The 22,527-nt window shown below is 40.3% G+C and overlaps 3 protein-coding genes across 7 annotated transcripts in view; 2 read left to right on the top strand and 1 right to left on the bottom strand.

Moving 5' to 3' along the window:
• Positions 1-5,909, top strand: part of runx1 (RUNX family transcription factor 1) — a 63,421-nt gene extending 57,512 nt beyond the window's left edge. For all 3 annotated transcript variants that reach the window (XM_035944111.2, XM_035944110.2, XM_023261499.3), the window contains 2 exons: positions 1,055-1,201; positions 1,281-5,909. In XM_035944111.2, coding sequence (XP_035800004.1) covers positions 1,055-1,201; positions 1,281-1,828 — 695 coding nt within the window. In that variant the 3' untranslated portion in view covers positions 1,829-5,909. The remainder of the gene's footprint in view (positions 1-1,054; positions 1,202-1,280) is intronic.
• Positions 5,910-8,448: 2,539 nt separating this feature from the next.
• LOC111562789 (DNA replication fork stabilization factor DONSON) lies at positions 8,449-14,303 on the top strand. Its single transcript, XM_023261514.3, has 12 exons — positions 8,449-8,989; positions 9,323-9,391; positions 9,496-9,696; positions 9,786-9,964; positions 10,208-10,283; positions 10,393-10,495; positions 10,688-10,778; positions 11,693-11,818; positions 11,927-12,125; positions 12,211-12,280; positions 12,592-12,722; positions 13,861-14,303. The coding sequence occupies exons 1-12, from the start codon at positions 8,564-8,566 to the stop codon at positions 13,999-14,001; spliced, it is 1,812 nt and encodes a 603-aa protein (XP_023117282.1). The 5' UTR covers positions 8,449-8,563; the 3' UTR covers positions 14,002-14,303.
• A 571-nt stretch (positions 14,304-14,874) lies between these two features.
• LOC111562801 (uncharacterized) lies at positions 14,875-22,228 on the bottom strand. 3 transcript variants are annotated; one of them, XM_023261533.3, is made up of 9 exons: positions 22,119-22,228; positions 20,699-20,785; positions 20,007-20,179; positions 19,056-19,203; positions 18,242-18,384; positions 16,879-17,009; positions 16,124-16,338; positions 15,390-15,452; positions 14,875-15,273 (listed from the first exon to the last, which is right to left on the bottom strand). In XM_023261533.3, the coding sequence occupies exons 2-9, from the start codon at positions 20,757-20,759 to the stop codon at positions 15,155-15,157; spliced, it is 1,053 nt and encodes a 350-aa protein (XP_023117301.1). In that variant the 5' UTR covers positions 20,760-20,785; positions 22,119-22,228; the 3' UTR covers positions 14,875-15,154. The 3 variants fall into 3 exon arrangements, with proteins under 3 accessions (XP_023117301.1, XP_023117302.1, XP_054864684.1); XM_023261534.3 differs by having other exon boundaries at positions 20,699-20,777; positions 22,119-22,196; XM_055008709.1 differs by lacking the exon at positions 22,119-22,228 and adding an exon at positions 21,477-21,495 and having other exon boundaries at positions 20,699-20,777.
• Positions 22,229-22,527: the final 299 nt, after the last annotated feature.

Here is a 22,527-nt window from a genome sequence, read left to right on the forward strand (position 1 = left end):
CACACGTACACACTGTTGTCTGCGAGTGTGTGGGTGATCAGTGCCATTTATTACACTGTGGGGAAAACGAGTGAACTGAATGAAAGAACTCACACACACATCCAGCCCTCCCCTTCATCCGTCCACCCCCACACCAACTTAATTGCTTCCTCTCCATCGCTTTATTCTTTCATGATCAACAACTTCAGTCTCAGGACCGAGTTCATTTAAATCACCCTTTATTTAAATCAAACTTCATACACAAGTCATGCAATTCAACATTGCACTGTCTTTTCCCACCAGAGACTTTGTTGTTCATGAGGTAAATATTAAAATATCAATGCCCTTTAAAGCATGAATATCCTTAACAAGATGTAGAATGACTTAGTTTATATTTACTGTATGAAAACAAGCTAGTACACTTTCATTACAGAGATTTATATCCTCACCATGGAGGATGTTCTACCATCAGAGCCTTTTTCTTTTAGCTGCTTCTTCCTGCAGTGGTTGTGTTGCTCTGCCTTTCTCTTTAAAACACCCCAAAGGTGTTCTATTTTATTCAAGTCAGGCAACATACTTGGCCAGGACACAGTTTTCACTTCTATCTTCTTTAGAAACTCTTGTGTGATTCTGGCAGTGTGCTTTGGATGGTCCTCCTGCTGGAATATTCTTCGTTTGGCAAGATTCTGCAGACTGGGATTCATCTTGTCAGCCTGTTATTTGTATATGGACAGACATTCATGGTGCAGTCTATCTCCCCAGCACCTTTTGCACTCATGCAGGCTCAAGTCATCACAATCCCACCAGGACTATGCATTCACTGTGGTAGTCCTGATCAAATCCATACCAAACTCTCCTTGGTCTCATCTTACCTTTAGTACTTTCCTCAGCATATCTGGTTGGAATGACAAGCAAAGCTATAAGTTCTCAAAGAATGTAATATTTAGAATAAAGCTGGTGGGTAAACAATACAGTGAAGGCTCTGAACAACAGCTGACTCTAATTAAGCAAATGATGCTTTAAATGTCTGGAAGCATTAGAGATTACTATTTTTCTCTTTGTTTCTCTCTTTCAGACTCCAGACAGATGCAGACGTCTCCATCTTGGTCCTACGATCAATCATATCCCTACCTTGGCCAGATAACCACGCCCACCGTCCACACAGCCAATCCTTTATCGCCTGGTCGCTCCTCGCTCAGTGATCTGTCATCTCGACTCACAGGTAGCACACCTGAGCATGCACATGCTGAGAACACAAAGAAGTGATTGGGTGGTAACCTCTGTCCTTTGTCTTCTCTCAGGTCCTGACCTCACAGCCTTCGGTGACCCCAGGGTGACCTTAGAACGGCCTTTCAGCTCCCTCCCTTCCCTGCCCGACTCCCGCTTCTCCGACCCCCGGGTGCACTACCCTCCCACAGCGGCCGCCTTCACCTACACACCCTCCCACAACCCCGTCTCCAATGGCGCCCTTGGCATCACCATGGCGACAGCCATGGCAACCACCCCTGCAGGGCGGTACCACACCTACCTGCCTCCACCCTACCCTGCAAACACCCCACACCAAGCTCAGAATGGGCCCTTCCAGTCCACCTCGTCACCGTATCACCTCTACTACTCCACCGCCGCCGGCTCATACCAGTTCTCCATGATGGCCGGTGGAGGAGGCACCAATGACTCGCGCTCACCCCCACGAATCCTGCCGCCGTGCACCAACGCCTCCACAGGCTCTTCACTGCTGCACCCCTCTTTGCCCAATCAGAGTGACGGGGTGGGAGTGGAGGTGGAGTCTAGCCACAGTAGCTCCCCAACAAACATGGCTGCTGCTGAAGCAGTCTGGAGACCTTACTGAACCCTCCCAGGTGGTAAAGGACAAAGGGTGTGCTCAGTCAGGGTGGTCATCTGATGGTGGACACTGGCCAGGGTGGATCAAACTGACATCATTGAACACAGTGAAAACTTTCCATCCCTTAATGACTTGTCAACTGATAATTTGGATATTTCTCCTATTGCCTGTAAATCCCATGAAACGTCCACCAAACCAGACCAAAGACCAACCAAAAAATATTGTGTAAGTTTATCTCTCAGTACTTTTTGCTTTCGGTGCCAAGTCTGTTTGTTTCTCGAAAGACATAAATCTTTGAAAACACTTCATTTGAAAGAAAAAGCAAGTGGAAAACTTTAGTAATTTCCTACTACAATTGATCAAAAAGTTACAAGACTGTACCAATACAAATCAAAAACCGCATGCGATATATATATATTTGACTGCCATTCCCATCAAAGAAGCCTACTTGTGCGGTGAAATAGTGTGTTCAGTTCCGCTAAAAGTTCTGTTTTGGAGACATCTCAAGCACCATCTGCAATGAGGGCTGAATTTCGTGAACGGTGTCAAAGCGGCGAATCTCGGGGTTGAATGTCATTTTAGAGTAGATGGAAAAGTCACAGGAAACCAAATGTGATTTGTAGACCAGATCATAAGGGATGATTATGTTGTTGTTGCCAAAAAAAATGTGCATAACAGTTCAGGTCGCTTTACATTGAATGTTCACCCTCAGTAGAGCTTTAATCCAACCACTGGAGATGAATTCCTGGTGCACAACCATGTGAGATTTAATAAACACCATTAACATGTCCTTGGTGCCCTCCTGACCCGAAGCGAAAACTGTTGTTTCTTCTGTTGATGGTAGTCAGAGACCCACTGCTCCTTGACATGAAGGTTAGTGGTAAAAACATCTTCCACAGATCACCAACAGTCTGGAAACTTTTTGATCAACCCTTGTACTTTAAGGTGCCACCCAATAGTTGTGGGAAACTGCAACTTACGAGCAATGAATTGTTTGGTTTGTAATTCTTGGAAAACCTCCACCCAACACTGTACATCATCACTTGACCAGGAGCCAGATGAGCACACCCAGTTTAAAACTGTCTACTGACAAACAATGTTGGTCAATGAAAGGCATTCAGAATGACTGACAGGTGCGTCGGCCAACAGACAGCAGCGAGTGGACCGTCTCATCGGATTATATCGGCCTGACATCCCACTCAGGACTGAGAACAGGACTCCAGAGAGGAGCTTCCATGAAATGAAGGACCTGAACGGACATAAATAGACAGAAGCAGGGTAACATTTTGGTTTTACACTGACAAAGTGCATGCTGCAGCACTGGACTGATCTCAGTTCAGCATCCTTTGTTTAAATATCAGGACTTGTCCCAACATAAATGTTGTTGTGAATAGATGATTTGCTCATGCCAAATGTTGTGATGGCCTGTTTGTGTTTACCGTCCATTTTTTTTAATGCATCATTCATCGTTTTTTTCTCCATAATGCTTTTAACATTCTGCTCTTATTGCTAACATTTTTAGAAAGAAAAAACAAAAAAACACCTCATCTTCTTCTGAAAATCAGAAAACGTGTTCACTTACTATAGGTTTTTCCTGGCCCCCAAAGTCAGTTTAACCCTCGTGTCATCCTGCGGGTCAAAATTGACCCGTTTTAAAGTTTGAAAATGTGGGAAAAAATAGATTTTCACAGTGAAACTTCTGATGTCCACATTTTCAACATTTTTGGGAAATCTGTGAACATTTTTGGGGGGAAAAAAAGAAATGTTAAAAATGTTTCTTTAAGAACAGTCACATAAAAATCAACCAAAATCCAGCGATTTTCACTGGATTTTGGTTGATTTTTATGTGAATGTTCTTCAAGAAAATATTAGAAGTTTTACTGATACATATATAATCACTTTAGATATTTTTAGGATTTTTTTGGGAATATTTTTACTCATTTTTTGAAAATATTTACAAGAATTTTCTTGCCAAATTTGGGGGATTATTTTAAAATAAAACTTTTCAGGGAAACTTTTAAGGAATTATTGGAATTTTCTTCCTAAAGGTTTTGCAAATTTTCAGAAATTTGGGGATTTTTTTTTGCTGAATTTTTTGGAGTTTTTTCAGACAAGGAAACAACATTTTTTGGTGTCCGTAAATGAAGACAACGGGAGGGTTAAATAGACTACCATTTGGACACTGAAGAAATTGCTGCGTTATCATCAAGATCAAGGTCTGACTTGTGTTTTCAGACAGAATATTGGTTTTGGAATGAAACAACTACAACTGAGTCACCGTCCTCCATCAGCAGCTTTTATCAAAGCCGATCTATTCCGTCCTCCAACACCCTCCTGTCTGTTGAATTTTTGACTCATTGCCTCGCCACACTGAAAAACCCTTACAGCATGGAGTTTTTGTAAAGTACTTTAATTTATTTCTACAATACCTTTTTTGGTAGCATTTAATGTCTGTCTCTGTCCGGGTGCGATGAGTGTGTGTGTGTGTGTGTGTGTGTGTGTGTGTGTGTGTGTGAGAAAGAGAGTGTGTGTCACATTTACCCATGATCCACTGATGATTTGTACTGTATATAGCAATGGCTGTAAATGACACCGCATTTGATCATGTTTTCATCACTCCTTCCTTCCTCCCCTCCTCCCTCTCTCCCTCTCTCACACACACTCACACACACACACACACAATGGTTTGTTTTGACATTGTTGGTAGTGCACATTTGGTTTTGATTTATATAAATATTCTTGTGTAAAAAATACAGCTGGTTTAGTCGCTTGCCTTTCAATCTGTCCAAAAATGTCACAAAAACGTCATAGTTTAGTATGTCATCCAAAATGTCACAAAAACGTCATAGTTTAGTATCAATCAATCAAACCTTTATTAGTCATTGCACACTTTCATATACAATGAAATTTCATTTGAGCTGCCCTGCCAATGACAGCTCCGGCTGCTGCGCAGTGCTGCACGCACCTTTCTTGAGGAAAAAAGAAAAAGACATGTTGGGATCTGGGTAGGGATAGCAGAGGGTAAATGAAAAAAAAGGCTCGTTGTACCAAATGAAACCTCCAATGTTGGGAAATTCAATTTGAGAAGGAACCTAAAAAAAATAAATAATAACGTCGTGAAAAATGTGACAAAAATGTCATAGTTTAGTATGTCGTCCAAAATGTGACAAAAACGTCATAGTTTAGTATGTCATACAAAATGTCACTTTTTGGATGACATACTAAACTATGATATTTTTGTCACATTGTGGATGACATACTAAACTATGACTTCTTTTCAAATTTTGGACGACATACTAAACTATGACGTTTTGATCATATTTTGGACAAGATACTGAACTATGACGTTTTTGTGACTTTTTGGACGACATACTAAACTATGACGTTTTTGTGACTTTTTGGACGACATACTAAACTATGACGTTTTTGTGACTTTTTGGACGACATACTAAACTATGACGTTTTTGTGACTTTTTGAACGACATACTAAACTTCATCGGGTAGTTAAACAAAAAACATCAAAGAACAGTCTTTCAACGTTATTTATTCTGTGCATCTTTTCATTTTTCTTCAGTAAAGTCCTCAGACATACAGCTCAGCACACCAAAAGCTAAAGACCTCATAAAACAAACAAAATCTCAGAATTCCTGCATCTGAACCACCACTGACATCACAGTAGCTTCAGTTTTCTGTAATTTCACTCACACATTCTAGAGTTTTTCCTGTTTGGGACTGAATCCGCAGTTGATGTATTTGGATTTTGTGAGTCATTGATAGATCATCTGTTGATTAGCAGACATGGAGTCACAAAAATGTATCAAGTGTAAATTAAAGTTCTATATCAGAGTTGTAATCAAAGTTTTAGTTCTCTCCATGCTCTGTTTAGCAAACCAAAAAACCAAAACTTTGTTTCTGTGGTTTCTCTGTCCTTCATACAGCTTTAAAAGTTTACAGTGCAGTTGGTGTTAACTGAATTATATATAATATTGTATTTGGTTAACCTTAATCTCTAAATTACTCAAGTGCTTTTGAATAAGTACATTTTTCCTATTTCTTTAAAATTAAAACCAGTGTTTTCCAAGAGAGATTGCTGTGACTTAATTTCAGTTTATTCTGAGAAATCGTTGCAAATTTGGATAGTTTTCCTTTACTGTGTATATAGTGGTGAAACAATGACTAATCTTTGATTATATTTTATTTTTAACCTAAACACAGTCAAATTAAATATTTTAGGTCTAAAAAGAAGGCATTTTTGGATGCAGACAAAGAAATCCAAGATCTGAAAATACAAGTTAATTTAGATGTGTAATCATGTTCATTCATGTGTTGTTCCATTAGAAGGAAACCAGGAAGATTTAACCTTTTAAACCTGACATATTAGACAAAAATACACTTTTCACGCCATCTATGAAGACATGAGATTTCTGAAATGTTGGAGTCAGTTTGACCCCCACCACAATCGCTGTTGCAGTGGGTCCTTTCAGGCTCCTGGAATCGAACTCACATCCCCAGTGTGTGAAGCTATATCCGAGATGCATGTGCTATACCACTACACTACCAAGCTGTGTGACAATCAGAGCCTTTCCCGTTGTGGTTTGGTCAAACCTTTCAGTCCAGTTTCTTACTATAATAAGTTAGTAGAGAAAGTGTCTTTATAGTTACGTTGGTTCTTGGTTCACAAAATTCAAACTGCTTAGTCCAGAAAGTGTCTCAATGTAGAACATAATACTAAAGTACTACTTGAAGGAACTAATATACTTGATTTTGAACTACTTTAATAGACTTACATACGATTAAAAGTAGTACAAAATCAAGTATCTTAGTATCATTTAATAGTATGTAAGGGTATTTCAAGTAGTATAAAAATCAAGTATACTAGTCTTTTAATCTTCCCATGTCTGATAATTCCTTTGCGGGACTCGAACCTACAGCCTCTGAGTTACCAACCGTTCCTCCATCTCACTGAGCTATTCCTCCAGACCTGCTGTTGGTTCCAACAAAAGCAACAGTATGAGCAGACATCATGATCACATATTTGCACCGTCATGTTTCCATCACTTCAAAGGAATGACTTAACCCTTCCTGTAGTGCAGATTAAAGTTAGTCTTAGTAAACAGAGACATCTAGTGGTATAACTGCATTCTGCCATCCTATAATACTGTATGTGGATCCAGGAAAGTTAAAACTCCCAGTGTTTGATTCTGATTAATATGTTAAATAGTTTACCAATCCCATGGCACTTAAATAAAACTACTTATTTTGGGTGTCTTGGACAAACTGTTCTCAAGTCTCATGCTTCTTATTTGGAGGTCAAAAATCTATTTAAAAATCTGCACGACTGCTTTAAAATCATGAACAATCAATTATCATCCGTGCGTCACATGCTTAAGCATCAAAACTGTTTTCTCTCTTCCAGCCAACCAACACAGGATTGATTTCTTCACACTGGCCATCATTCAGTCCTGGGCTGAGCTTCAGATATGATTGATGATCCAAAGTAATGACAACCGAAGGAGAAATTAACAGGGAGCCAGAATTTACATAATGTCCTATTAATCACTATGACAACAGGGGAGAGGTTGGTAATAGTTGGGTGGTGATTGAGCTGCTAAAAAGTGCACAAAAGTGTTCGAAAAATTCATGACAGACAACAGATATGTTTATTTATTTGGTTTTATTTGAAGTATTCTGCATATCAAAGCTTTTTCATGCAGCCGGGCTGTGAATCAGTGTCAGAGCATCTGTGGGATGGTCCAGGATCAGCCTGGTCTAGGTAGGACCCACCCTGCAACCCACGGGATCCACAGAATCCACAGAATCCACAGGACATCCCCAGAGGTTCTGATGAACCACTGGGTCAGAGGAGTTTTAGCAGCATAAAGGGACCAACACAGTATTAGTCAGGTGGTCAGAATGTTCTACTGTTATATTGTCATGCTGATTATATGATCAGTAAATGTTACCATCAATTATAACGTCCACATTGATCAGGAAAAAACAACAACTATCAGTTCATTCAGAAACTGTGGGGTTAAACCTAAAAACACAGACCTCAACAGCAGTTTGTTTCAAAGCACAACACCAGCCGGTTTTCGCTAAAGCTTTCAAAGCAACAATTAAATGACAGTTTTGTTCTCATTAAGTTCACAGAGTCAGCCAAAATGAAAAAACGGACCTTTTTTCGTTTCTGTCTCTTACTGATTTTATTTTATTTTTTATTCTAAATATAAAATGAAAATCAAAGCATTTTTAAAATTTTGTATATCCCCTTTTGATCATGACAATGAAAAACGTCTTGTATTTCAATTTTAATGTTCGTATTTTAAAACAAAAATCAAATAACCACTCGTTTTTTGTTTTTCAATACCCGTTTCAGAACGGAAAATCCAATTACCAGATCCGTACACGGACCACACATGCCCAGATGTTGCATATTAGTCGTATTTTCGAATTCAACAGGTCTACTTATGTTGTTTGTGATAAAGCGGAGTGGTGGTTTAAACTGGGTATTTTCTCCTTTTCACGTCGAAAGATAGATTTTAGCATTTACTCCTTAAAAGTACAAATGTTTCCTGAATTTTGCCATGAACGTAAATGTAACACAAGGAAGACTCGTTACGTCACGCTAAGCGCCAAATTCGTATAGTGCGGAAGGCGCAACAACGAAACAGCAAGGTCTCCTGCGTTTTAACGTTTTGTCGTTGATTTTAATATATTTTTAAATAACTTCACCTCGCCAGTATGTCTCAGCAGACGGGATACTCGCCCAGCTTCAAGCGACCGGCCGAAATCATGCGAATGAGGAGAAAAAGAGCCCGAAGCGACGCCGGAGTTTTCTCCAGTCCGAGCGGCCAGAGTTCCGCTGACAGTCCGGGACAAAGCGGCTCGTCTCCGGCGTGCGTTCGGCCGTTCTCCCCGGGACCTCTTTTCAACACCCAGAACCGTGCCGGAGGTGGAATAAAGCGCAGAAACCCTTTCGCAAACATTGAAAACACTTTCAGCCCCAAAAAGAAACTCCACATTTATAACGAAGAGAAAGACGCCATGGACAGTTATAAGAAACCGACAGAAAAGGAGGGAGATGAAGAAACGTCGACAAGGAAAGAGAATCTATCTTTCGCTGCGAGGTTAACTGAGGAAGAGAAACGAGAAGATAATTCCAGCAAGGTGGGTCATAACACCGAGCTACGTGGTCGTTTTCTGTTTTTTGTGCCATAAAGTCAGCTAAAGTTAGCCATAACTGACTCACTGCAGAACTCCATTTAAAAAAGTCGCATTTTAAGACCGAGTGTTACAGCTCAGATAACTGCTGAACCGTTGGATCAACCCCCACTTTCATTCAAATCATATCAAATTTGTGTATTTTCAATGAGCCGAATCGATCCTAACACACGTTAAAGCTTTTGTAATATAAATAGTGACAGCCAAAGCCATTTTTTTCTTATTATAAAGTAGATGTTTGTTAAATTCTTCCGTTTTCTTATGTGTTTTCTGCTGTAGAACACTTTCTCTGAGGATGACTCTCTGTTTGAAGAAGAAGAGGAAGATATTAAAACCCCACTGCTGAAGGTTTGTGTACTTTCAACACACGTCGACATACACATGCAGAATGAAACCTTTCCTAAAGCTCTACATGCTTGACGTTCTCTTACAAATGTCATCTCTCTTCCCAGAGCCCTCAGGCCATCGCTCCTGCCTCCATCGCTGTTCCAGTGTGCACAGAGTATCCAGCAGACTGGAGCCTGAAGACTCGCCTCCTCTTCACCTCCCCACTCACTCTCTCCTGGGCAGAGCAGCCCAAAGCCCAGGAGGAAGCTCTGGGGCTCAGCCAGCACTGCAGAGCTCAGTTCAGCAGCCTGCCACACAGTGTGCAGGTAGAGTCCTCATTACATCCATCTAGGAGACTGTTTTGACTCAGTAGTCGTCATTTACTCACTCGGATTATCCTCTACGTCCCCTGCAGGATCCCAAGTCCTGCTCAGAGCTTCGTTGTGCCTTCCAGCAGAGTCTGGTGTACTGGCAGCATCCCTCCCTGCCCTGGCTGTCCATGTTTCCCAGGATCAATGCTGAGAGAAGCTTTACTGGGAAGAGCACTCCGTGGGCCCAAGATGCAACACTACAGCAGAGCCTGATGAGGGAATGGTGAGGCTGGGCATGTAGCTGGGATTACACAAGGCAGACATCATGATTGCATAGTTGTTGTTACAATAATACTACTTTTGTAGGTTAGGGTTAAGGAAGGATGCTACTTTTTCCATACATGTGCGGTAAATTGTAGTGACTTACATTTTTTGCAGGGGTGTATGTGGACTCTGATGGAGTTCTTGCAGTGCTTGTTTTTATTTAATGTATAATGGCAGTACTTTCTCTCTGTGTTTCCTTTAGGTCAGTCAGTCTGTCATCTCTCTACAGTCTATTAAAGTCCAGACTCTGTCCATATTTCTACCTCTGCTCCTACCAGGTATGTTTTTAGTTTTGAACTTCATCATAAACCAATGAGCACAGCATGACCTATTTCCCATCATAGTTAATTCTCCTCCTGCACTCAGTTTTCCGTTTTGTTCTATCAGTTTACAGCGTTGTTCAGGGCAGCCGGTCTTGGGGGTTCTGACAACATCACTGCTTTGATTTCTCCGACAACTCGAGGTTTCAGAGAGGCAATGAAGGCTGAAGGTGAGACTTGGACTGCAGCTCTGAGTTACAAAATGTAGACTTCTACAAATGCATCTTATGCTCACAAAATGAGACTTCAGTGTTGTGATGTTGTGTACTGCCTTGTCCCATTTGTTTAACTTGTTACTGACTGAACAGAAGTGTGACAACATCATTAATGCAAGACCTTGCTTGTCCTGTTTACTTGTTTAGGAATAGAGTTCAGTCTCCCTCTAGTGGAGGAGAGGAAGAAGAGCAGGGAGCAACAGGAGGAAGAGAAGGAGCCCAAGGAGAAAGAGGAGACGTATGTGTTTATTTTTTCTCCTTCCTCTGGTGTGGCATTGTAAATGTGCTGCAAAACTGTAGAATGAAACTGAAATCTCCAACATGATAAAAGTAAATAAGAGGACTCATTATTGCCAGAATATTTGCAAAAGAAAACAGCTTTCAATAAACCTGCCAGCTTACAGTTCATCTCCCGTACAGATTTTTATGGTGGCAAAAAGGGTACAGACTAATCAGGTTGTTGGAGATCACCATTCAAATTCATCCGCCCCCAAAGTCCTTTATTAGGTGTCCTGTTACAGACATGTATCTAATTTTCAAATGATCCACATTATTGTCTATGGGTAGTTTTAGTAGAGGTCTTCATCCACATTGAAGCAACTGATAAATGGCTAAACTAACGGCCAACTACTGGTGAGGAACAAGACTGATCACTATTTTATTGTTGCAACACCATTGGACAAACTCCATGTTAATTTAGGTTGATGACAACAATCGTCACTGGATAAATAGTTAACAGGGTTTCAAAGTGAGAAGTTGCAATTGCCTGTCCGGTTTAAGTTGAATACATGTTTGCTATGTGTTTTTGTCAACTTTGACTTTAAAGAAGACATGGTGGTGTTAAAACGTTGTTATGTTTGCACAATAAAAGCCTCGGAGTTAAGCGGTGAGCTCCAACCCCCGACTGTACTCTGGAAATTTGACATCCTCAACCCTAGAGGAACCTGTTTCAGCTGCTTTCTACTTTAACATGTGCAGAGAACCATATCTGAACAGGACAAAAAATGTAGTTTTGATCAGCTCTATAATAAAGACAGTGTTCAGCATTATATCTCAGGAAAACTTAAATAAATTGAACCTCGTTTTCTTTACTGACTTGATGGCTTTACTAATGCTGACATATTTAACTGTAATAAATAATTCAAATTGTAGGTGCTGTGATCTAAATGAGGATGCAGACTGTCAGACACATGATGATGAAGATGGCAGCTTCTCCTGGCTGAAGGAGATGGGAGTCCAGGACAAAATCAAGAAGCCAGATGGCATCACTATCCAACTGTATCCTCCTGCTTCTTTCACGGTCTCCTGTCACGTTCCTTTGCTCAACTTATGCTCGTGTAGGTATCTATGTGTTCTCATTTATGTAATCCTTGACCTCTTGTCTAGTCGTAAGGAGGGTCACGCTGTGTCTCTGGACCATAAACCAGAGTCTGTGGTGTGTGTGGAAGGATCTCACACCTTCACCCTCATCAACTTCCTCATCAACTGTAAGAGTGTTGTGGCTGCAGCCGGTTCTCAGGCGGGTTTGCCTCCAACGCTGCTGGCTCCCGTCGCTTTCAGAGGAGCTACAATGCACACGCTGAAGGTACTGAGACACCCACATACACGCAAAATGTACAAACATGCCATCTACAGTGTGTTTGCATCCATCTAAGTGTGTGTGTTTACAGGGCCGCAGCGTGAACGTGAAGAGCCAGGTTGGTTCTACATACCAGAATGTCAGCAGTCTGGAGATCACAGGTATGTAGCTGCAGTATCTGAGCTTATTTTAACAATTTAATTCAGTATTATGAAAAAAATATTCTTGCTTTATGCTTTTGTAAGTTCTGAAAGTCATTTTTTTAGATTTAGCGTATTTGTGAGGGACTATTTTTTAGCAGCGGATTAATCCACATTTGGTGCTCTAGAGAAAAAGATGTCATTTGTAGCGTCTTTTATGTGTAAATCATTTTTCAGCTTACAAAATAAAAATAGGGACAAAGTTAGCTGTGTTTACCATTTGAATGTGTTCCTTATTGACCGTATTTGTAATTTTTCTGTCTCTACTGCAGGACCTATCCTCCCCTCCTGCCTTCACACCATCACAACCCTCCTTCGACCTGCACAGAAAGGAAACTTCTCAGCTGCTCTGTACTCGCACACACCTACAGCTGTCATGAACATACAGACCAACAAGCAACAGGTAAGACAAACAGACACAGCACTTGTCATGGAAAGTTGACACAGGCACCTCTCATGTTTTCTTACATGTTGATTGCTGTGGAGATGCTATTGGCTTCTCGGTTGCAACGAGGAGTGAAGAATTGGTTTCTTTTTTAAACAATCTAGTACAAACTGTTCATTTTTGGTCAGAATCAAGTGATTTTGAGGAAATGTCACAATTTAAAGCATAGTTTTGGTTCCAAAATAATGGCATGTCATATAAGATGAGTAGTTCAAGGACAATCAGAAAGTTAAATATCTTACGATTCTTCTGGTTTTCTGATGTCTGGCCAATAAATGGTTTAATTTAGGCTATTTTAAAAAGATAACATCCCTTTTAAATCCACTGGTGGGTTTTTGGATTCACAGTAAAACAACAGAAAGTTGCATCTTGTTTAATTACCCACCCTGTAAGCGTCCACAGTGACCCAAATTACATACAATCATGTGTTGCGTGATCAACAAATACTTGCTGATGTAGCAGCTGTGCTTAGGGTGAATTCTCAGCAGTGACTTCTACATAATACAGTATGAGGACCTTCTGTCTCTCTCACCTTTTTGGTGACTGTTAACGCCTTTCACTGCCGTACCTGCTGAGCAACTTTAAACTCAACATTTTGAAAACTTTATGATGCGAACCGAACGGACTGATTGTATTTTGCATTGCGGATGAATGTTGAGGCAGATTGAGAAGAACAGAATGTTGTTCAGACAGGTGAGTACAAAAAGTAAAAGTGACCAGTAGATAGAACTCCCTGTAGAGAACAGAAAACTACTGTATTATTATCGTAGCATAGTGTATGTACTATGTGATGTGTAAAAACTGTGCAGGCTTATGTGCTTGATTATATTTTAAAGTATTTTTGAGATGTAGCTGCAGATTTTATTGTTTATTCTTCTCAAATATCTCTGTACTATTAACAAGTGATCTGTAGTTGGAGTCTGATGTTATCAGATTTTGTGTTTTAGATGAAGAGAGCACTGTGTCAAGTCTAACTTTGTATCAGCTGAACTCAGAGAAAATTCATAGGCAGTGACACATTATGTCTATTTCACATTACCTACTGCTCTTTGACTTGCCATGCTGTAACTCCAGCTGTTCTCTCTATTTCTTTTAGGTTACTGGTGGGTCGGTGGACCTGTCCGGTTGTGGACTCCATCCTTCTTCCATCCAGCAGCTGCAGCAGCCGTCCGGCCTGGGCAAGACTGCTCTGACACACATCAGCATGAAGAACTACAGCTACACCTGGAAGAACTAATGTTTCTCAAGCTGCCAGTAACCTCAGAGCAGGAACGTGTGACAACAGCTTTTGTTTTGTTGGTTTTAACAGCTGCACTGCTCCTGAGTGCTACAGCCAGATTTCTCTTATTCACATTAGCAACTGAGTGTTGATCTTAAGATGCCTTTTAAACAGATTTTATTACCTTGCACTGTATTTTTACAACTTTATTTTATATCTTTTTTCCCAGAGTGACTTTAATCAAAGTTAATTTCAGGTTGCATAGTTTGACGTTGTGTCCAGAACTGGAGTATTCATGAAATAAACACATTTTATGTGGAGTTTATTGAGTATTGGGGAATTATTGCGGACCACCTAGAATAATATAGTCACAAAATGAAATGTAGATTTCATATTGTCATTATATATGAAAATGTAAAGATGCCAATTACCAGCCCCTGTTCAACAAAGATTTTCTGAAGATGTAAGAAGTGTGAAGTGAAAAAAAAATACCTTGATGTATCCAAAAGGTCAAGTTCTCTAAAGGTGCTTTAGCATAGGATACACTGGACATCCTTTATGAAAGAAAATGATATAATGCCGGTCTGTGGTATCTGGCTGCCGCTGGGATCCAGCATTTTCAGCATGAACCTGGTTAGGACTATCACAGTGCATGAATAGTCCTGACAGTGAAGCACAGCGCTGGGAGTGTGATGATACGGGGCTGCATGAGTGTAAATGAAAACAAATACCAAACTGTTCAATTTAGAAGTGATGCAATTACTGTAAGCTGATGCAATTTAGAATCATTTGTCATCTAAGTGATATTGCACATTGGGGATGTACTAAGTTCAGTTGCTGTGTAACCAACTTCAGACATCTTGATTCAGTAAAAATTGCAGAAAATCCCAAAACATTTACATTTCCAGTTTAATAAACGACTGTAGATCATGTACAGAATTCCAGTCATTACAAAAATCTGACAATCGGCATTAAAGCTCCCAAATAAGAACTTTTAAATCGTTTGCATCATTCACATGTACAGTTTAGTTCACTGTCTGCTGTGAACCCAACTGCAGTAACTCTTCAAACAACGACACTCCTACATGCGTGCCCAGCTCAGACGTCGACCCAAACCATTTCAAGTATGTAGGGCAGTTTAACAGCAGGGGCGGGAATCCATCTGGATGGTTTAAATTTTCCGTAGAGCTCCCAGAACACACAGAACCACTGCTGTGACCAGCAAGACTCCACTGATGAGTCCGATCCGAATCCAAGGAAGATCGTCCAGCTCGGACTCAGATGGGGTGTCTGGCAGAGGAGACATAGTTAGATTATTGTTTTTCTCTGTCTCTGATTACTAGTTTGTGATTATTGATTACTGGTTTTTGTAGTTTTTTTCCCCTTGATGTTGTCCTACTGCTAACCTTCGTATGGAAAGAACGTCACCATCTCCTCAAAGGCTTCCATTAGCTGTGACTCTGTCGCTACTAGAAATAATAACATAAAATAACTTGTTAAGTCGTCGTATGGAGGCCCTGTTAAGAGATTACATGCAAATGCACAGAATTCAAGATCAAATGGTGAAAAGATTCTCGCCAATCTGACACAAATTGCCCAGAAGTTAGAAGGTAAACGCTAAAAAATGTGGAAAACAACCAAATTTTTCAAATCACACGGAACAGACGCATGAAACTGGCTACAAAACAGAAGTTTCTATGAAAGAAATTGATGAATAAGCACAGCTGGAAAGTAGTTTCTTGTACATAATCTGTTACTTTAAGTGTTTATCTATTTAACCCTCTGAACTCCAAGCAGTTTCTGAGCGTTTTCCTCTTCTGTCAAGTTTTTACTCATTGTTAATTAATGTTTTAAAGTCCTGCATCTCTAAGGAAACAGCACAAGCATGAAGAAATTTGACCCCAGTTTCTGCTGACTTTCAAGACTTTTACACAGAGTACTCAGAAAGGCATACACATGCACATACAGCAAAGACAACAAAGCTCAACAAAGATAACGATTCTGTCTGAACGTAGGTGAAAAATCTACTTTCTTTTTAACATTGGATTACAGACAGTGAATCTTTGCTTAGCTGCTGTACAAATAGGCCTCACTGAACCTGCTTTCTTTAATATTTTCATTCTTACTGGGAAAGGTTCACCTGGCATTGGTTGTGTGGAATCTTCCAGGAGAACAGGTGTAAAGTCATGGTGGGATTCAGTGGTTTCAGTCACGTCCTCTGTCCAGGGTGTTACAGGCCAGTGGGATGTACTGACCCAGTCCTCTGTTGCTGTAATCGGCTCATCAGGATTGAAACCTTCCAGCACAGTCAATGTGATACTCTCTGGTATCCCAAGCTTGGGACTGTCAGACTCCCTGAAAATGTAATTAAGAATAGTTACTGGTAGTAGTGATTATAAAACAAAACACTTAAAATGTATTTTTTTTTGTTATTATTTTTACATAACAATGACAAAAAAGCACATTCTGTCTAAAAAAAGAGGACACGTTGCAAAAGTCCCACATTTTAAATGTCTTTTGGCTTGTAGAAACCACTAAAAACAACAAAATACGAGAAACCGATGAAGTTCGCTCCTCACTCTCCACTTGCTGCAACTCGAGCACACCAGCGCCCTTACAGCTCTATTAAAACACTGTAGACTCCTCTACTCTATTGACCTTGAGACAAAGTGTTGGATTAGAATTGCATACTCCAGCTTATAGAGGCTTCGCTTGGCTTTGTCAAGTCCAAAACTCAGTCGTTGGGCAACAGAGCTGTAACCTTTTGTGGAGATATTTCTACTTTATTTTCGAATGCATGACCTTTTCTTTGTTCTTAGCCAGTGCAACGTGATTAGTTAGTCCGAGGTCTTGTCCATGCACAAAACTGCAGATAAAGCAGGCCGTAGAACCTACCTGGTTCTATACCAACACTGGTACTCTCCACTGTCACTCATTGTTGGTGTTATATACAGACGAAACTCCTCATCAGTGATGCTCATTAGAACAGTATCAGAATCAGGCGACTGATGAGTGAATAGTAAACCCTGTAAGTTAAAAAGAGATGTTCAGATATTCAAGGTAAAGATAGTTTTGATTCAGTATCAATCCAAGGTTAAGCCCCAGATTATTCATAGACATGCCAAAATGTGATGTATAGTGAATTTTTAATTGACCAATAGGGTTCTTCTTGCCGGAAATATAATAAGCAAGTGACAGTAAGACAGTGTGTTAGACATGTTATTGATTTGAGCATTTTCTCTATGTGTTTTTACATTTTTCCTAAAAATGTCCAAAATGATTAAGTAATCAATGAGAAAGCCACATCAAACAGTTGTTATAATTGCGAACAAGCTTTATGGGTGTGTTCTCTGGGATTTTTGAGGATCTTTAGTTCTTTGAAGTTGGAAGGCTTCCTTGCCATCACTCTGGTCTTCAGTTCCTTCCACAGATTTTCAGTAGGATTCAGCTCTGAGTTCTGACCAGCTCCCTCAAAAGTGTTCATCTGGTTTTGTGTTTCTTGGCCACTTTGACTGTACGTTTAACATCTATCTTGTCTTGCTGGAAGGTCCCGTGCTGCCTGGGGACAAGTTCTTCTGCAGACTGTCTGATGCTTTCCTCTCGAGTCCTAATGTAAACCTCTTTTCTCATGTTGCATTTCACTTTGACAAGATTGTCTGTTAGCTAAAAAAAATGCCCAAAACATCACATTCTCATCATCATGCTTCATTGTAGGGATGGAGTTCTTGCGGTAGAATGCTTTAATTTCGTTCACCAACCAAAAGCCACTTTCCTTTGTCCAAATATCTCCATTTTCATCTCATCCAACCACAAAATTAAGGACCAAAAGGGTTTTTCTACATCCAGTCGACCTTTTGTGTGCCTCTCATGGACAAAATAAGCCCTCCTTGGTTTGTGTCTGGTCAGAGTGTTTGCCTTGAGATATTGGTACCAGAATTACTCAGATTCCTTGGCATGCTCTTGGTCGTGATCCTTGTACTCAAATGGCCTCTCATGCTCCCGTTCTTGCCAGTGCAGGCATCTTTGGTTTCCTACCACACCCTTGAGATTTTTCACAGTGTGGAACTCCTTGTACTTGTTGGCTATGCTTTGCACTTTAGCCACTGGCCACAATTTGAGACCTGCAAAAGGTTTCGCCTTGATAAGCATGGACTACAGTTTGCAAGGTTCTGCCTCGTCCTCACATCAGACAATATATACATCATCCATTTTGATAATAAATATATATGAATGATTGGCCTTTTGTGGTATACCATACGTTTTTTATCGAAATAAGGGAACTGCCATTCCTGGTCCACCACACTTCCAGATATGAAGGCGCAGTTTTGGAGATATGAATGTAGCATGCTAGGTCAACCCCGGTGCCTTCATATACTGTCATGGAGCGCTCAACTTCTGGCTCTTGAGGGAGACACCAAGAAAGTGGCAACATTCAGCACATATGAAGAAGAAGAAACAGATTAAATCATTAGGATTCTTTATAGTATGTTGCTAATTATGTTTTGATACTACTGGAGTCATGTTGAAAACCAGTACACTTCGCCGGCCAATTATTCCAACTTCTCAACAGTTCATACACTGTGTTGCAGAATGTATCTTGGATGAACTGGATCTTTCCCATTTGTTTGTTGACTCTCATCAAGAGGTAACATGTTACATGCATGTTGCCCACAAAGCTGTCAACGCGGGGCAGCTGGATTCTACTGACCCAATCGCAGGGCACAGCAGGCAGGAAACTGGCCAAAGCAGAATCCAAGGTGCAACAAAAAGGTCGAAAAAAATAAATGAGGCACAAACTGGGAATACTGGAATGCCTGGCAGGAAGAATTTAGGTGCAGAACACACATGACACATATGGAAAAAGACAACATTTTATGTGAAACCGAATGCAGCACAGCATAAGAGTTGATTCATGCACATTTGTTATATCAGCCATACAGCGGGCATTCCTATGGATTTGGGAAAGACATGCACACTTGATGATGAGTTGATTTTCTGAAGTTGCTTTAGTACCATTCATTTAAATCCAACCAAACCTCAAATGAAACTGGTAAGCTTCACATCCAACTCACCCCTGACTGTGAGCCAGACTGTTGATATGGTTTTTCCTCCTTGCCAGATGCACTCATACATATCTGTGTCGCTGAGCATTGTTTGGTTGAGGACTACCGACCAGTTTCCTTCCCTAAACTGCTCATCTGGAGGCACCTGGACCCGGCCCTGGAAGGTCATTGATAGACTGTACATCAAAAGTCCTCCACATTCGGTCGAGTGAAATTCTCAGTTTTACAATTTAATCAGCCTTGAGAAGTACCATAACTGTTTACAATTCATGAGTAATTATAGACTGAGGGACCGATTATATAGGAAATCTTAATATACAAACTTCTCTGTTGAAGATTTTACACTGTAAATAAGCGATAGACTTGGTTTATTTAAAACAGAATCCATACTGCTTCATGTAGGGATGTCCTGATCATGTAATATTTAGCATCTGGCAATGCCAAGTCACAATCTGATGCCATTTTTCTAGATAATACACATTACAAGTACATTAAAGTTATTGAAATCAGTCCACTGTTGCCACTGTTGGGCCAAGCTTCCTAACAAGCTGGAAAATACAAAGAGTTGTACTCCAGGTACAGATTAACTGTAGTAACTGGTTACCAGGTGGAGCCTTTTTATGTTTAAAGACGATCACTCAGACTATAAAGAGTTCTGTATTGTGGGGGTTTAACTAACAACAGGCACCATGACAGGGACCCGTATAATTCTTAATGACCTCTGGCTAGAGCTGGTGTATTTTATACAAAGTGTCTTGCCTCAACTTGTCCTAACTCTTTTTGACACCTGTTCAACAGCAGATGTAAACAAAGGATCAGGGTTAGATTGGTGTTGATGCCAATAGGTTAAAAAAATGCCTTGATCTGCCCTAACCTCGATTCGTGATATTGACTCAGGACATTCCTAGTATAATGATTTGTAATAAACATAAAGCAAACATCATTCAAGGCAGCACCAACCTCAAAATGTTCCCCCAGTATTGATTCCCCTTCCCCCAGAATCGCCACATCTTGCCCCATTGCTTCCCAGTGGACAGTTCCTTCCTCTTCCAGGAAGGCTGAGCCATTACAGTGTAAGAGGGCAGACTGCCCATAGTCCACCTGAACGGTCAGCGTCTCCGCTACATGAAAGGCTAGACAAAATACAACACAGATCAATAAATGATTCTCAAAACACAAAGGAAAACAAGGACTAAATGTTAGGGAGGAGATATGAGGGTAAGGCTGACCATTTGACAACAGAAGATAAAAGAGTGAAGTATGTATGAAGGATTAAGTTTACTACAAACAAAAAAAACAAAAATCATTGAAAACAAACACACACAAACTTACCACATCAAATTTGCATTCAGTTATTGATGTCATTTATGACTTCAACAGTATTCAATTGAGCTAATTAATGGTGCTCCAGCAAACCCAAAGGAGACTAGCACCAGCTGCCATTGACAATATACTGTATTAGATTAATATGAAGCTAAACTGGATTACTGCAGAATCTAGGGTTCAAGATGTGATAATTGCATTGGTTTGACTGAAGTCATTTTCATTGTGTGAAACCCCTTTACATGCTATTTTACTGGCAATGTAAAACATGGCACAACCCAATGTGTGTAAACCAGAATACAAAAGTTTTTAATGAAACAGATACTTACCACTGCAAAGCCCTCCACGCTGAAGACACAGCAACAGCACTAAACCACACAGAGGAAACATCTTGTCCCTGTTGTCCTCCTACAGTACTGACAGGGAAGAGCCTCATTCAGCAGTCAGCCAGGCTACTATGGCACGATTTAGACTTAATGACAACAGAACATGAGAAGCCAGCATACTCATAGGCGGAGGGATACTTCTGTTACAACTGTTTCTTTTTTAGTGCTGAAATATTGAAAATTGCTCAAATGGAGTAGTAAGACAATAAATTCGAAACAGTCCTGTGGTGTTTCAAGCAGGACTCCAGCAGACATTTTCGTAAGTCTGGACAAGATTTTGTACATTTAGGTAAAACCTAATGTGAAGGCTGCAACTTTGAAGATCTGTAGGCGATTCAGTTGAGCCATTTTGTCACACGAAGTCAAAGACCCATAAAAAATGTAATTTATCACCACATCCGAGGCATGTGCCCAGTTTCAATTCAATTTTATTTATATAGCGCCAATTACAGTCAAATTGTCGAGACTTTTCAAGCACCTTGATCTCCTCAAAAATGTCATTAATTTGGAATAACGTTAATTCATTTGGAATAACTTTGTTATCTATACAGATACAAGATTTGCACGACTTGGTACTCAAGACCTAAAGAGGAAAATTGATCTACAGAACAATACATCTATGAAAACTATGCATTTCAGTGGAAACCTATAGAGACATAGCAAGCCTAATTTACTGTTTCATTTTGTCTGTTATTAATCCATCCATCCATCAACTACACACCGCTTAATCCTCATTAGGGTCGCATCAGGGCTGGAGTCTACCCCAGCTGACTGGGCGAAGAAAGGGGACACCCTGGACAGGTCACCAGTCTAACACAGGGCCACATGTACAAACAATCACTCTCACATTCACACCTATGGACAGTTTAGAGTTACCAATTAACCTCAGCATGTTTTTGGACTGTGGAAGAAAACCCACGCATGCACAGGGAGAACATGCAAACTCCATGCAGAAACATCCCGGGAAGGCGAAAGCCACTGTGCAGCCCCTGTCTACTATTGAATTTTACCTTTTTTATTGCCATTATACCACATCTGACTCTCTTCAACACACTGAAAAAAAATACTGCATGGCCTTTTTGAGAATGAGTTTAAAGAACCTTTAAAAGTTTGACCATAAATTTAAAATAAATATAATCCTCTTAACTCTGGCATAAAAATAATCACCAACCAATGAGTTTCTTCAAAAGTCTCAGAGTTCTTTCTCAGTGGTGTAAATAAGCATGAAGCCATTTTTATCAAATCTGAGCTAATTTAACCGAAGTTGACAGGTCAAACCGTAAACTGCTGCATTTCTGACATAGCTTTGGCACAGCTTCACGTCACAGAAGGCCGAGCAACAAACAAAACAAACTGTTCTTACCGAGAAATGTTCAAGAGATTAAAGAATCCTCTGAGGCCGTGAGGATGCCATGGCCCTGTGTGTGTTTTAAATAGCAGGTGCCTCCTCTCATTTTACAAGACTGACGGCACCAAATGTTGCCTTCAAGTGCAGTGGGAAATATCTATATTACAAGGTACATCAGTCAAAGTCAAGTTAACAGTGAGAGAGAACTTCTCACGGCCTTTTTTTTTTTTTTTTTTTTGCTCTCTGCCTTGAATTCCTGAATTTACACGTTCACACATATATCCTGAATGAGATTTTTCAGGCTGGTTAAAGTCTCTTGTCTCCACAAGTGCCCCCCTCCTCTTTGTTAATCGATCTAATAATATTCAAATAAGCTTTTCTTTTCCATTTTACATACAGCTGACTTCCCTGCACTGCCAAGCTC

Source organism: Amphiprion ocellaris, chromosome 24 (assembly GCF_022539595.1).
Source record: "Amphiprion ocellaris isolate individual 3 ecotype Okinawa chromosome 24, ASM2253959v1, whole genome shotgun sequence".
Taxonomy (NCBI): Eukaryota; Metazoa; Chordata; class Actinopteri; family Pomacentridae; genus Amphiprion; species Amphiprion ocellaris.